The 14,480-nt window shown below is 40.4% G+C and overlaps 1 protein-coding gene across 1 annotated transcript in view; it reads right to left on the bottom strand.

The window, feature by feature from the left end:
• Positions 1-14,247, bottom strand: part of LOC307159169 (cytosolic phospholipase A2 gamma-like) — a gene marked incomplete at both ends in the record, with an annotated part of 202,050 nt that extends 187,803 nt beyond the window's left edge. The window contains 11 exons of the mRNA XM_079872381.1: positions 1,202-1,356; positions 1,433-1,510; positions 5,402-5,530; positions 5,903-5,968; positions 7,626-7,766; positions 7,895-7,997; positions 11,446-11,647; positions 11,783-11,925; positions 13,125-13,233; positions 13,808-13,905; positions 14,191-14,247. Of these exons, the coding sequence (XP_079728507.1) occupies positions 1,202-1,356; positions 1,433-1,510; positions 5,402-5,530; positions 5,903-5,968; positions 7,626-7,766; positions 7,895-7,997; positions 11,446-11,647; positions 11,783-11,925; positions 13,125-13,233; positions 13,808-13,905; positions 14,191-14,247 (1,281 nt within the window). The remainder of the gene's footprint in view (positions 1-1,201; positions 1,357-1,432; positions 1,511-5,401; positions 5,531-5,902; positions 5,969-7,625; positions 7,767-7,894; positions 7,998-11,445; positions 11,648-11,782; positions 11,926-13,124; positions 13,234-13,807; positions 13,906-14,190) is intronic.
• Positions 14,248-14,480: the final 233 nt, after the last annotated feature.

Raw genomic sequence — 14,480 nt, 5'->3', positions numbered from 1 at the left:
TTTGTCTTAAAGCAGATTAAAAACACCACATAGACACATAAACTACATTAAACGCTGGATTTTCAGCACAGGGGAATTTATTTACTTCATGAACTTTATTCATAATTTGAACTTTAATGTTTCTCAACTCGTGAATTTTTATTCATTAAATTGGAACAGAAGCAAAGTAATACAATATTTTATTCAGCAATCATAGGTGTAAATCAGTCTGTGTTACAGTCGATTTGATTATTAATGATCAGCAATTTATTACTTAATGAACAGACTGAAACATGCAGAAACATTTTTAACATATAAAGCAGAAAAGTAACATGATTGGCCTATTGCTCCGTTCACACAATAAATCTCGCTTTTCGTTTTCACTCACATTCTACGTGTGTCAAAAATGTGTCAACATTAAGTGCAACTGGAACATTAATTTACATATGAAAAAATCCCCATTAAAACAGGACTTTGGAAATGACTGCCTTTTTTCAGATCGCTGCACACCACTGATATTTATCTTTCATTATTTGTGCTTTTTTATGGTGTGACGAATCTGCTCCAGCAGATTATCTGTGTTGTTTGTGATGTTTTTTCCAGCGACCTCCATCAGTTCAGTGATCATCTCAGGCTTGTAAGGACCTTGATAGGTCTTATATTTGTTCCTCCATTCCTCAATTTTATCTGAAGAAACATTTACACACTGAAATCAGAACACAGTTGATATTTCAGTTTTATTCAGGACACTGTAAGATCATAACTTGCCTCCACAGTTGGCCTCATTAAAGAGAGGGATGTGGATCACGGTTGGAGTGTTTTGGCCTTTGAACACATAGAAGTCCTTCGGTTTCTTTACGTCCTCATCAGGAATGTTGACCTCAGGGAAAGAGATCTTTAGTTTATTGCACGTCTCAGCAACTTCCCTCACTGTCTGTGGTAGAAAAACAGCACATTATTGTTTGAAAGGGTTAGACCATTTAAATTTAGGTATAGTCATTCAATGAAATCATCAGGATGAGAACCCCCCCACCGCCAGCATTTTTAATTATCTGTTAATGTGTTTAAAATCCTGTACATTTTAGGTTAGTGTGAATTCTGGTGGTCAATAAGAATGAAAAAAGCAACAAGATTATTATTAAAAAAAAAAAATCTCTTGTTGTGTTCTACAGAAGAAACAAGTCATGGGTTTGGAATGACATGATATGCGTATATATATTACAGTGAAAGGTTCAGTTCCACTGAAATCCAGTGAAATGATGAGGTTGATGTCTCTCTCTTCTCTCAGCACTGGGAAATAGGGCGAGTTCAGCAACAGTCCAGCGTCTTCATAGTCTCTCGTCTCACTTTTCAGAAGAGCAGGGGGCATTACTTTATCTGAGGGATCACAGCATTATTATATTATTCACAATGAATTTCCAGTTAGCATCTGTCTATGAGTTTCTGTTCTCACCTTTCATGTTGTGAAGAAAGTCATATTTCCTGCCCCAGATCCAATGAACCATGCAATCAAAAATACTCGTCCAAAGACCTGTAAAACATATAGTGGTTTTTAAATTCAGTAAATATTCTGATGTTGTTTTATATTCTGTATATATTTTTAGTTGACTATATGTTTCTTTGGAGAAAAAGCTTTTCATGTTTCTTCATTTTTAATCTTTAAAGTACCTTATTGGATGTCTAAAGGTTCTTCTGTGGCATCAGTCTGTTAAAACCTTTTTTATTAGTACTAATTAGGGATGCACCGATACCACTTTTTCCAGAACGAGTCCGTTACTTTCATTTTTGGCACTCACCGATACTGTTACCGTAACCGTATACCTGTATTTTCACTGCATTTGTAATTTTTATTGTGGAGAAATGTGTATTGGTAGTGAAACCAAAAGTATACAAATCATATTAGTTGGCTCAATTTGTTCATCGAATATATATTTGCTTCAGTTATTTTCATACTTAATTAAGCCTGCTAAAATGCATGGTATGAGCTTCTGTTACTTTTGCTGTTCATTCTATTGCTCTATCATATTTTATCTTTAATTAAATAGTACAGCACATATTTATAGCAGCTCCAGCAGGGCTCAGCGCTGAGGATTGGGTCAGTGGTTCAAATGTTTAGACACCAGTGAAATATAAAATTTTTATTCCAATTTTGATACTACAACAAAAACTACAGTAATCAATCAAATGTGAAAAGCACTGCATAAATTAAATATAGATGGATCTTTTTGTAAAGTTACAAAAGGTAGCCTATTCAGTCAAGAGCAGCGAGTAATTTATTTGTCTTTTGTTTGATTAAAATTAACAGGCGTTTTTATAGCCTGGATGCCAGCCGAACTTAGCCCCGCCCACAAAATTTTTAGGTCGGGAAGTTCGGTCTGGACTCGATCCGTTGAGGAGCTATTATGCCTGAACAAAAATTGTTCGGACCAATCAAATTGTCAGGGCGGGCTTTATACGATGATGGACAGATGAGCAACGGTAACGTAATCATCCACGTCATCAAAGAGCGCTTGGGTTGAATTCGTTTACAACAAAGATGACTGCCGCTGGAGAATTGAGATTTCACTAGTTCACACTTACAAATAAGTCAGATAGAATAAATGCATATTTGGCGTGCTGTCCAAGGAGAGGCTCCGGGCTCTGTATTCAGCCCGAACCCAAAGCACTCCCCCCGTATTCCAGGCTGTGGAAGAACAAGCCAAGAGTGAGTGGAGGGGTGCTGAAAACTCTCAAGGAATGTTAGGTGAGTTGACAGAGTGAATAAATATATGCTTCCTCTCATGCTGATAGGATAGACATGGCAATTGTTTGATGACAGGTTATTTAGATTGATTATCTGAACATGCTCCTCCCGAACTTTATGAAACATCATGTGTAGATTCCGCTATCGCGTCTGTTATAGAAGATATCGACAGCGCATTAATTTTAAAAGAGGAACAGAGAACCGCGATCAAGGCATTTGTCGATTGGAAACATGAATGAAAAACATACGTCACTTACTCCGTTGCTCTGATTTGGTTGTAGGTCTATCCAATAGAGTGGAGGGGCATTTTCCTTCCTGGTTCGGTTGAAACACACCCCATAATCGCAGCCCAATGGAGCAGTATCAGACTCACATTCTGACTAGAATCTGAGTATGACGACGTCAGGCTAGCGTTTTTACATAATTTTGTGTGAATTCGTCCGTACAAGCTCAAGACGTGAAAGACAATTCAATTCAGTATTCACGCGCTGTCTGAGATGCTGGTTTTCCATTTTTATCCCCATTATACTCTCTGTTGTAGTGTTTCTTTGTCTGGACACAAACACTGTACACACGCTGCCTGGTATCGGAGCATTTTTACGCGTACGAGTACATGAGCTCAGTATCGGGCCTTTAAAGGAGAACTTGGTAACTTTTTTAACTTAATAAAACTGTCTAGAATTCATTTGGATGGTTAAACAACCTGTTCTGGTGATATTGGTGACTTTCCCCGCTCCCCCCAGCGTTCCCAGGCGGAAAACCAACCTTGCAACTTGGGGACTACCGTCCCGGCAAGATAGAAATTGGAAGTCTCGTGAGAAGCGAGAACGAGAGCGAGCGCGAAACACGAATTGCTTTACGGCAATTCGACATAAACACACACGCATGTATGATGTATTACCAGATTACCCACCTCGGTAGACATATCTCCACACGATACAGTTGGCTTGCTCCGATCAAAACAAACGCACGAGCAACGGTAGAGAGGGGGAGGAGGCCGCCGCAAGTGAGTTTTTTACGACCGTGTTGTGAAATATACGCCCCCCCCACAGCTGTAGGGGGAGCTCGTGGGGAAAACATGCGACAACAAAAGGAAAAATCAGCGAAGAAGTGACTAGAGTTCGCTAGAGTTGCCGAGTTCTCCTTTAATGCATCCCTAGTACTAATGTTAGCACTTTGTTAAAGTCCCACTGTGGGGAAAATCAAGCTTTTAATGTTGTTTATATGTCTAAGCTGCGTTTTTAATATGCTTTAAGACAGACCATGAGCAAATTCATAACACCATTCATTGTCATAACACAAAAAGTCAAACACCATTGCTGAGTATTTTCTCCTTAAAACTGCAGTGAAATAGCCTAGAAATCTAGACGCACCCTAGCGGCAGCAAAATGTATTTTGCAGCCAGGGCAGTCTAGCAACTCTCCATTGACTTTCGAGATGCAAAAACCTCAATTGGGTCAGGCCAATCACGTCGTGTATAGAGTAGGTGGGGCGGGCTTAACATAATGACGACAGAGTTGCGACGGTTACCTGCTACTTGAAAACAAGAACTGCTGCTGCTGGAGAACAGTCTTTCGAATCGGCTTTGGCCGCGACTCTGGACGACTTGGAGTTAAGTTTTTCTTTGAGAAAAGAGCATAGAACAGCACTTAAGTCATTCTTAAAAAAAGGAAGATGTGTTTGTAGTTTTGCCAGCCAGATATGGCAAAAGTTGAATCTATCAACTAGCTCCGCTGTTGGGAAAACGCTCTGGTTGGTTGAAGCGCTGTCCTATTGCGTGCAGAGGGAATTTGAAAGACAGCCGTTTATCCCGCCCCTCGGATTGAGCCGCGTCTATGGTGAGTTGCCAGACCCAACATCTTGATGTAGGTCTGGCTTGCCAGGCTAGCAGTGAACCAAAGACAGTCTCAAAAACACGCTTTGAAATCGCTGGTGTTTCTGACGTCACAAACTACCTTGTAACCAATCAGATCAACGTGTGATCGTCAACCAGTGGATCTCTGAGCTGAGTGAGTGAGTGGAGGCGGGGCTCATCTGCATATTCATAGAACCGCGTATACTAAATGAGGCAAGGGTGTCGAGTTACATTCAAGCTATTTAAAGGCATGACAATATATTTTTTTAAAGAAAAAACGCTTAAATATCATTTTGGTGATCAAAGATGAGTTTTAAGAGATAGCCTACAATTATTGACTACAGCGGGACTTTAAGGACACATTTCGGTTTATGCATTAATCTGGCTTGAAAATCAAAAAAGTAAGTACATTATACAAATCAACATTGTAAAGACAATTCAACCTACCTTTATGTTGCTTGAAACTGAAGCAATGATTCAAACCATTACACACATCCTCAGTGTATTGTTTCATATACTGTTTTGCAGCTTCTTTATCAGTGAGACTCAGTTTTCTCTCCAGAAAAATCAGCTGATGTTTGCCTCCAAAGATCTCTGTGAAAAAAGTGTAAAGTGCAGATTGAGTTATTTTTGTCTGACGCAGGTAAAACTAGTTTGTGTGTCTTGTGTTAATTACAGTTTTTGTTGGACAAAACAGATGTTTTTGCATGTTATTGTATCCATACAGTTGTTTCATCAATTAATTTGTAGTTTGTCTTACTGTTTAAATGTTGCTGAAAAGCCATTAAAGATATATTTTCTAGCACACTTTAGGAAAATCTTACCGTTCAGCTTTGTTCTGATGGATTTATCATGAGCAGACGGATCTTTGCCATTCAAAACCGAGAGATTCATGTCCACGAGATCCATGAGCACCTGGTGACATTCGTCTACAGGTGGGGAGTGTGGATCTTCTGAAAACACACATTGAACACAGGGCAAAATGTCTTGAATGCGAATGCTTTCCATCCCCAGATTTATGACATTCAGATACCAGGTGTTTTCAGGTGATAATCATTATTATAGCTCACTTTTTATTTTTCATCATTAAAGAGTTTAGCTTTTTATTCATCAGCAGGTAGCATGAACAGATCATTAAACACAAGACTGATCAACTTGTCAATAAATAAAAGCTGTAAAAAATGCTTTACCTTTCCTCAACTCCAATTCGATTAGTAGTAAATGTTTTAATAACTCTGGTGGAAAAATCAAATGTAAGTAAAGTTCACATGATAATGACTCTCAGCTTTAGACAGAACTGCATCTTGAGAACAATATAGTTGCACCTTTTATTCGTTTCCAGATGAATTTACGGATCTCGACTCCATCAGCTAAAGCGCTGCCACACAGAGCTGCAGAAAACACATTTAAGTTTAAAAGTGTCAATTCACCGCATGACAACGATCACGTGTGTTTCGTGTTTATTCTCACACCTTTAGTTCCACTAAAGCTCACAAATCAGGTTTTTATAACAGTAAACACTCTTTTCATGTAGTCGCAATGTTGTATTGTGTCATGTTTATCAAAATAAAACTGATTAAAAAAATGTCGACTCCACTTCATGGCAACTTGGAAAAAGACACTGCATGTCAATTTTCCAAGTAAATTGGACTAAAGGTTGTGTAGTTATAGCTGTTTTTACGGGGAGTTTCTTTTTTTCATATTATAGCGCCAACAAGTGGTGAATCGCCACAGGATTTTTTTTGTGTGTGTGACCACAGAATGAGCTCGTACATGAGAATAACAAGTTTGGTGAAAATAACTGATTGCGTTGAAGAGTTATAGCCATTTCAGTGAAAGTGGTCCTGCCTACATCGAACGTTTTGGCGTCCTGTCGCGAGCATGATTCACTGATCTAAATTATTTTGGCAACATTTTGCCAGGAGGGTCTCTGGATAATGCATGTGAAGTTTCAAAATAATCAGACAAACGGCCTATGAGGAGTTTGAAAAAGAAAAATTTTCGGACAATTCAAAATGGCAGAAAAATTGCGGAAAATTTTAATGATGGAAATGAAATCAGAGATATATATGTTCGTCTTGAGATGAGGATTCCAATCGGTCCTAGAGATAAAATTGCTCAGAATGAGGAGTTCCACCATACGAATGTTGTGGGCATCAAAAAAACCCTGCGTGATATCCAGTCTTTTACGCAAGTGAAAAACGCGAAGGCCTATTTCTTTTGAATTTCTCACAGGCCTCAAGGGCCATGAGTCAAACAGGCCCAGCGAGTTTCATTCCGATCGGCCTCCTTTAACCTTGTCTGATAGCTGCTCGAACTTCATTTACCGTCTATTTCAAGATATGTGAATGTCCTCATAGACTTGCCAGTTTTCAAGTCAATCGTTTTCTTGTTTTATTCGTTTTATAGTGCCACCAAGTGGCCAGTCGCCACGTCCTTTTTCTCGCGACCACAGACCGAGCCCGTACAGAGGTGTAATTTTTGGTGAAATTATCTGATTCCGTACAAGAGGGCTAGCCATTTTAGTAAAAGTGGCTCCGCCCACTTCAAACGTTTTGGCATCTCGTCACAGACGTTTATCGAAATTTTTAATTTTTTTTTGTGATAATTATTGACAATCAGGCTCCAGATAATCTTTCTGCACTGGTTTGGTTCCGATAGGGCGAAAAACCTAAGATTCAAAAATCTAAAATACACTAAAATTTTGCAGATAACGATCGAATCTGAGACATGTGTTTTGTTCGTCTTGAGCCAAGGATTCCTATGATATAAGACACGAGCCTGCGACAAACGGAGTTAAGAGTTATGAGCCATTACGTACTTTTGACTGCTGTGGCGCAACCGTCAGGCCGATTGCCGTTGTAGACTGTGTGAGTACTGCCGTCCCTGAAAGTTTCAAGTCTCTACAACATACAGTTTGGTCTGCCCAATTACTTTTAGGGGAGAATGCTGATCCTTGGAAATTCTAACAATTACAATACGGATTTTGCGCTACATGCCTGAACCCCTAAATTAAAAAAAACTTTCCTTTAAAACAGAGTTTGTTACCTTGCAGGTACAGCATGTCCATCTCAGGCTGGTTCTTGATCTTACGGCCATTTTCAAACTTGCTGCCAAAGTTGGATGTTTCCACAAACGCTCCAGTGAGGGAATAACCGGCTTCATATGGAGTCAACTCAAACCAGGGGTCTGCAGACAGAAACACATCCATATAACAGCTGACACAAACACAGTAACCGTCTATCTTTCTTTCTCTCTCTCACACACACACACACACACACACACACACACACACACACACACACACACACACAGACCTGCATCTTTGTGCTGTTTGCTGTGCTTGTCGATCACGGTATAGATGGGAAACGGATCTTTACTCTGCTGGTCCCACTGATCTGTGAGTTTTTGTTCATCTATCTGAAGAGAAAAAAATATTTTGCAGCTGTTGTTTATTATGTTAGTGTAGGGGAGACCTGGGTATTCCAGAAAGCAGGATATGTGACATACCCAGGTATGTTTAAGGGTAAGTAAGCAGATAACCTCAACTTTCGGGTCCAAAAACGGGGTTACTTTCAGGGTGTGTAAGTATGCTAATAATTACAAGAACGTTTCCCATTATTCCGATATAGTTTCTTTTATTACGAGAAAATAACAGATTACACGAGAAAGTTTCTCATTATTATGAGGAAGTTTCTCAATATAATCAGAAACTCAAAGTCTATAATGAGATACTAAACTAGGGCAGTCATGTGAAGGTTGTGTGTTTGATTCTTAACCCTTATGTGCTGTTGGGGATGTTTTCATCCACTATGGGGTATTTTTGAGTCTAAATTTGGCCATAACTTTTTCTGTGTTTCAGCAAATGGAATGATTTTTGGTGACAAATCTTATTTTGACACATATTTTGGGAAAATGCTTTGAAATTTTTCAAAAACTCAACAGTACACTGTGGGCAAATTTACTACCCTTTCGTTATGTTTCGTGGCTGAAAACAGCCACTACTTTAAACTGCTGTAAAAATGTATCAGATAAATATTTTTTTCAAATTGTTTTGCATAAATCTATTAATCAACCTCAGTCCTGCTCAAAAATACTAAATGTTTAAAAAAAATTCAGGATTTTAACTCTTTAATTGCCAAATTCGTAAATGATGTCACTGATTTGGGAAAAAAACACACACAAAATGACTCATTTTCAATATAAAATGTGATTGTGGACTGGATTTTTTTTTACCTTTTATCACAGTCTTGGACATGTCAAAGATTAGAAACAACATTGGTTTTGATGCATTGTTAGTTTTTGTGCAGCATCAGATTTTAACTTTTTCTCCCTCATTTACTGTTCGTGGCTGTTTTTGCCCCATTGACTTCCATTATAACCACATTTTTTGATTGCAAAGTCATGACACCATATAATCATGCATTTTTGATTGTTGGTGGTTTTCCCTGTTGGGAAGAGGTAAAATTTGTAATTTTTACTGTTGATAACCAGGTGGCACCATTAACCCTTTAGATAGGCCTGTGCAAAAAAAAGCTTAGTTTCTGGCTTTTACATGGAGTTATATGGAGTATAATAGCATAATCAAGTGTGTGTTTGTGTGTGTGTGTGTGTGTGTGTGTGTGTGTGTGTGTGTGTGTGTGTGTGTGTGTGTGTGTGTGTGTGTGTGTGAACTCACCTTGATGCGTCTGAGAAAATCTAAATATGCACCTCAGCTCTCAGAACTACATGGAGTAAACAAAAACAAAGTAAGTGTATTTATGCATCTGCTGCCTTTTGATGGTGAGAAATGCAGACTAAACAAAAACAAAGCAAGTGGATTTAAACGCGTGCATGCAAGCCTGCTGGTCATTTGATGGTGAGAAGAGCAGCAAGCAACATGAGAAAGGGCTTGACTTGTAGTGAAGTTTTAGAAATGATTATGCAGCCTGACCCTTCCAGCGAGCTGCAGGATGTATCGTCTTCTCCCTCTGACACCACAGACTCAGGAGAGTCAGATCCTGATTTGGATGTGGCACCCTCATCATCCTCTCTAGCTTCCACTGAAGGCGAGGAGGATTCGGAGGATCCTGGATCTGGGTGGACTGGGAGAAACGGCGAAGTGTGGTTTTCCACTAACGCGGAGACAACTCCCTTTCTTCAGCCTGCCAGAGGCGTGACTCCAGGGCCGACGCCTTCGCAAGGGTCCAGAACATGGATTCCGTGTTCAATCTGTTTTTTACGGAGGAGATGATTGACCTCATTGTCAGCATGTCTTGCGTCAACACATACATGGCAGGCTGAAGAAAGGGAGTTGTCTCCGCGTTAGTGGAAAACAACACTTCGCCGTTTCTCCCAATCCACCCAGATCCAGGATCCTCCGAATCCTCCTCGCCTTTAGTGGAAGCTAGAGAGGATGATGAGGGTGCCACATCCAAATCAGGATCTGACTCTCCTGAGTCTGTGGTGTCAGAGGGAGAAGACGATACATCCTGCAGCTCGCTGGAAGGGTCAGGCTGCATAATCATTTCTAAAACTTCACTACAAGTCAAGCCCTTTCTCATGTTGCTTGCTGTTCTTCTCACCATCAAATGACCAGCAGGCTTGCATGCACGCGTTTAAATCCACTTGCTTTGTTTTTGTTTAGTCTGCATTTCTCACCATCAAAAGGCAGCAGATGCATAAATACACTTACTTTGTTTTTGTTTACTCCATGTAGTTCTGAGAGTTGAGGTGCATATTTTGATTTTCTCAGACGCATCAAGGTGAGTTCACACACACACACACACACACACACACACACACACACACACACACACACACACACACACACACACACACACACACACACACACTTTATTATGCTATTATACTCCATATAAACTCCATATAACTCCATGTAAAAGCCAGAAACTAAGCTTTTTTTGGCACAGGCCTATCTAAAGGGTTAATGGTGCCACCTGGTTATCAACAGTAAAAATTACAAATTTTACCTCTTCCCAACAGGGAAAACCACCAACAATAAAAAATGCATGATTATATGGTGTCATGGCTTTGCAATCAAAAAATGTGGTTATAATGGAAGTCAATGGGGCAAAAACAGCCACGAACAGTAAATGAGGGAGAAAAAGTTCAAATCTGATGCTGCACAAAAACTAACAATGCATCAAAACCAATGTTGTTTCTAATCTTTGACATGTCCAAGACTGTGATAAAAGGTTAAAAAAAATCCAGTCCACAATCACATTTTATATTGAAAATGAGTAATTTTGTGTTTTTTTCCCCCCCAAATCAGTGACATCATTTACGAATTTGGCAATTAAAGAGTTAAAATCCTGAATTTTTTTTAAACATTTAATATTTTTGAGCAGGACTGAGGTTGATTAATAGATTAATGCAAAAAAAATGGAAAAAAATATTTATCTGATACATTTTTACAGCAGTTTAAAGTAGTGGCTGTTTTCAGCCACGAAACATAACGAAAGGATGTAAATTTAAACAATGCACAACACCTGCAGGAAATGACCGAGGTGCCCTTGAGCAAGGCACCTAACCTCCCCGGGCGTCGAGGTGAATGGCTGTGTGTGTGTATGTGTGTGTGCCCACAGTTTGCAATTGCAGTTCCACTACTCACTGCTCCTAATGTGTGTGCACTAATTTGAATGAGTTAAATGCAGATGAAAAAAACAAAACAAGTATGGGTTGAAAACACTTCACCTCATAATTATGAGAAAGTTTCTTATTATTATGACTTACAAAATCCTATTTTTTAACCAAGTGTGGCGTACATATCAATATACCACTAAAAATATAGCACTTTCTAAGACTGTGAGCACTTCATTAAGATTGTATACATCATTGAGGGGTTGTTGTGGTCTGTGGTACAGACCTCTTTCACATAATCCGTCACAAACATCGCTGCCCAGATGTCAGTCAAGCTGAATATGTCTTTCTCATAGTAATATTTCTTCAGTTTGGCAAATGCATCTTTCAAGCTGACTCCAGGATTGTTGAGTTTCTTGATGATCTTTTTTTCCACAGTCTCTAGTTTGGTGGACCAGTCTGGCTCCTGATATAAGGAGGCCATACACCTTCAGAGGAACAACATATGCTCTCATTTATGACATTCAACCCATCTCTCTCTCTCTCTCTGTGTGTGTGTGTGTGTGTGTGTGTGTGTGTGTGTGTGTGTGTGTGTGTGTGTGTGTGTGTGTGTGTGTGTGTACCAGGTGGATCCAGAGACTCCGCTCAGATAAAGCACACAGTCCAGAAGACCTGTTTTCTGGAGTTGATCCAGGGATCCCATCAAACCCACCATGGCTCTTTCTCCTCCTCCAGATCCCAGTAATGCAATGTTTGGCACTTCAGTCTGAAACACACACAGTTTGATTTTGCAAACATTTGATGCTCAACATTTGACCCCCCGCTTCAGGGGCATGGTCAACACATCGGAAAGGAGCAATGTTGCTCACCTCCTCCGCATTTCGCATTCAAGGGGGTGATCTACCAGTATATACTGTCCTTCCATTCGGACTGTCTCTGGCACCGTGCACTTTCACCAAGTGCATGGATGCAGCCTTCTGAGACAGAAGGGAGTGCGCATCCTGGATTACCTCAACAACTGGCACGTCTTAGCCCAGTCAGAGGCCGAGTTAAATACTCACAGATCCATTCTCCTCAGCCATCATGGCCTCTGCATCATCAGTACTCCCGCTGGGTCTGCTACACATGCAGTCCCTGAAGTACTGGCTGAAACCCCAGGTCCCAGCTCATGCTTGGCACTCAGGTCGTCTCCATGTCAAGGTGGATCATGGCCATGTCAAAGCCCTTGGAAGGCCAGGGCAATTTGGTACCAGTGGGAGTCCTAAAGCTGGGGTCCTAAACACTGTATCTGAGGCTAGAGCCCCATCCATGAGACGCCTCTACACTCTTAAGTGGTCTGTTTTCTCCAACTGGTGTACAGTTCGGAACCAAGGCCCAACCTCCTGTGACGTACCGCTGGTACTGTCTTTTCTGCAAGAGATAATGGACACGGGTCGCACCCCTTTGGCAGGAACAACCTGGTTGTTCGCTTTCTAAAAGGGGCTAGGAGGCTCAGAGTGAGCTCAACCCGCTGATATCTCCCTGGAGGCTCCGACCCAGGGTCTGAGCCCCTTCTCTGTTGGGTGAATAGTCTTCAAGGCCCAAGGCTCAAGTTTCTGCAATCATAGCACAGCGTGATTGAATTGTATCCCAATCACACTAGGTAAGCAATACAGTATCGATAAGGAACGTACTCATTACTAATGTAACCTCGGTTCCCTGAGATAACGGGAACAAGTATTGCGTAGCTTGCCGTGCTATTATGCTACACGACTAGGCGTTTGTTGCTTCAGTCGAGTTATGGCGAGATGAGCCCTGTTTTATAGAGGGATGCTCCGCCCATTCTTGCGGGCAGACTGTCGATTGGTTCGCACGCATACACTATATAAAAAGGCTTCAATATTCGAGGAAAAAGGAGTTTTTCCCCATCGTGTCTAGCGACGAAATTCTAGTTCCCATTATCATTAGTAACCGGCTACGTTTTACCTCACAGCAGTGTATCTGAAGATTCTTCAGGCTTTGTAGAACATCTTTTCTCCTTTTGACTACAAACTCCTTCTCCTTCTTATTCAGAGAGTGTTCGATTCTCACCTCACTGCGGAGACAGACAGACAGACAGACCAGTGATGAAGTTAACATCACATACTGCTATTTCATATATTTTGTTTGTTCATAGATTTAAATGAGTCTTAAGTGCATTTTGAACATTATTTTCAGAATCATCCAGTTTGTAATAGACATTACATAATGCAGTACAGTACTTATGGGCGATATAATGAAGTGCACAGCTTTCATAGGAATCTGAGCAGAATTACCTTTCCTGGGGTTTGGATGCACTCATCTATAAAACAATAGAGTCGACATTAAAGTTAAAATCTATCATTCCAAAACTAATGGAGAACATCATTATAAAATCTTTTGATAAAAATGTGTTATTGGCTACTACCTCAAATGTCAATTATTAAGCCATTGTTTTTGTTTTTTAATGCAAGTTGCTAACAGTGGAAGTTATAATGTTTACTAGTTTGCATCTGGTCATTGGTTTTGGTGAAGTTTTAATTAAGAATTAAAGCTCTTTACTGAACAATTCTGGATTCATTCATATACTGTTGTCACTTATAAATATAATAACTTTGCCCTGTTGCAAAAGGTTTAAAACATATACTCACTGTTCTTGTATAGTTTTGAAAAATCCTGAGACTTCACCAATATCAGCACAGCAGCCGTCGTCTCTCAGATCGGACAGAAGAGCCTCTTTTATAGGACTCTGAAAGTTTACATATCAACGTGGGAGGTGGAGGCGATGAACCTGAACTCCAGAGGATGGAAAATGTTTTTTTTCCAGTAATTTCCTGGTACAGATAATATTTTCCCATCTAATATTTCCCCCTCCCTCGTCTGTTTGACTATTATGGCTTGAGGACACATAATGTAACGATTCGCCCAAGGCTTGCAGCCTCTCCCCCTCATTTCTAGAGAGGAAGTCAGCTACAGCCATCTCGCCCCCTATCTGTGGACCACCTTCAACTTAAACGGCTGTAAAGCTAAATACCAATGGGGGATCCACACGTTGGTATCCTTCATAAGGTGAAGCCACTGAGGGGCCCATGATCCGAACAGAGATTGAATTCCAATCCCAGGAGGTAATAACAGAGGGAAAGAACAACCCTTGTTCAAAGGTGTTGTATCTGGCTTCTCTGTTTTAAATTACAGTTTAAATCAAAGTTAGGAGAGTGCCACCGCACAGGGCAGCCTTTACTTTGGTATTGGCCTGTTGGCACAGCTCCATCCACTGGACCAGATCTGCTGCTTCCTTGCTTTTAGTGAGATCAGTAAGCGGGC

Source organism: Squalius cephalus (genome assembly GCF_949319135.1).
Source record: "Squalius cephalus genome assembly, chromosome: 5".
In the NCBI taxonomy this organism is placed as follows: domain Eukaryota; kingdom Metazoa; phylum Chordata; class Actinopteri; order Cypriniformes; family Leuciscidae; genus Squalius; species Squalius cephalus.
This window is presented reverse-complemented; position numbering and strand designations above follow the sequence as displayed.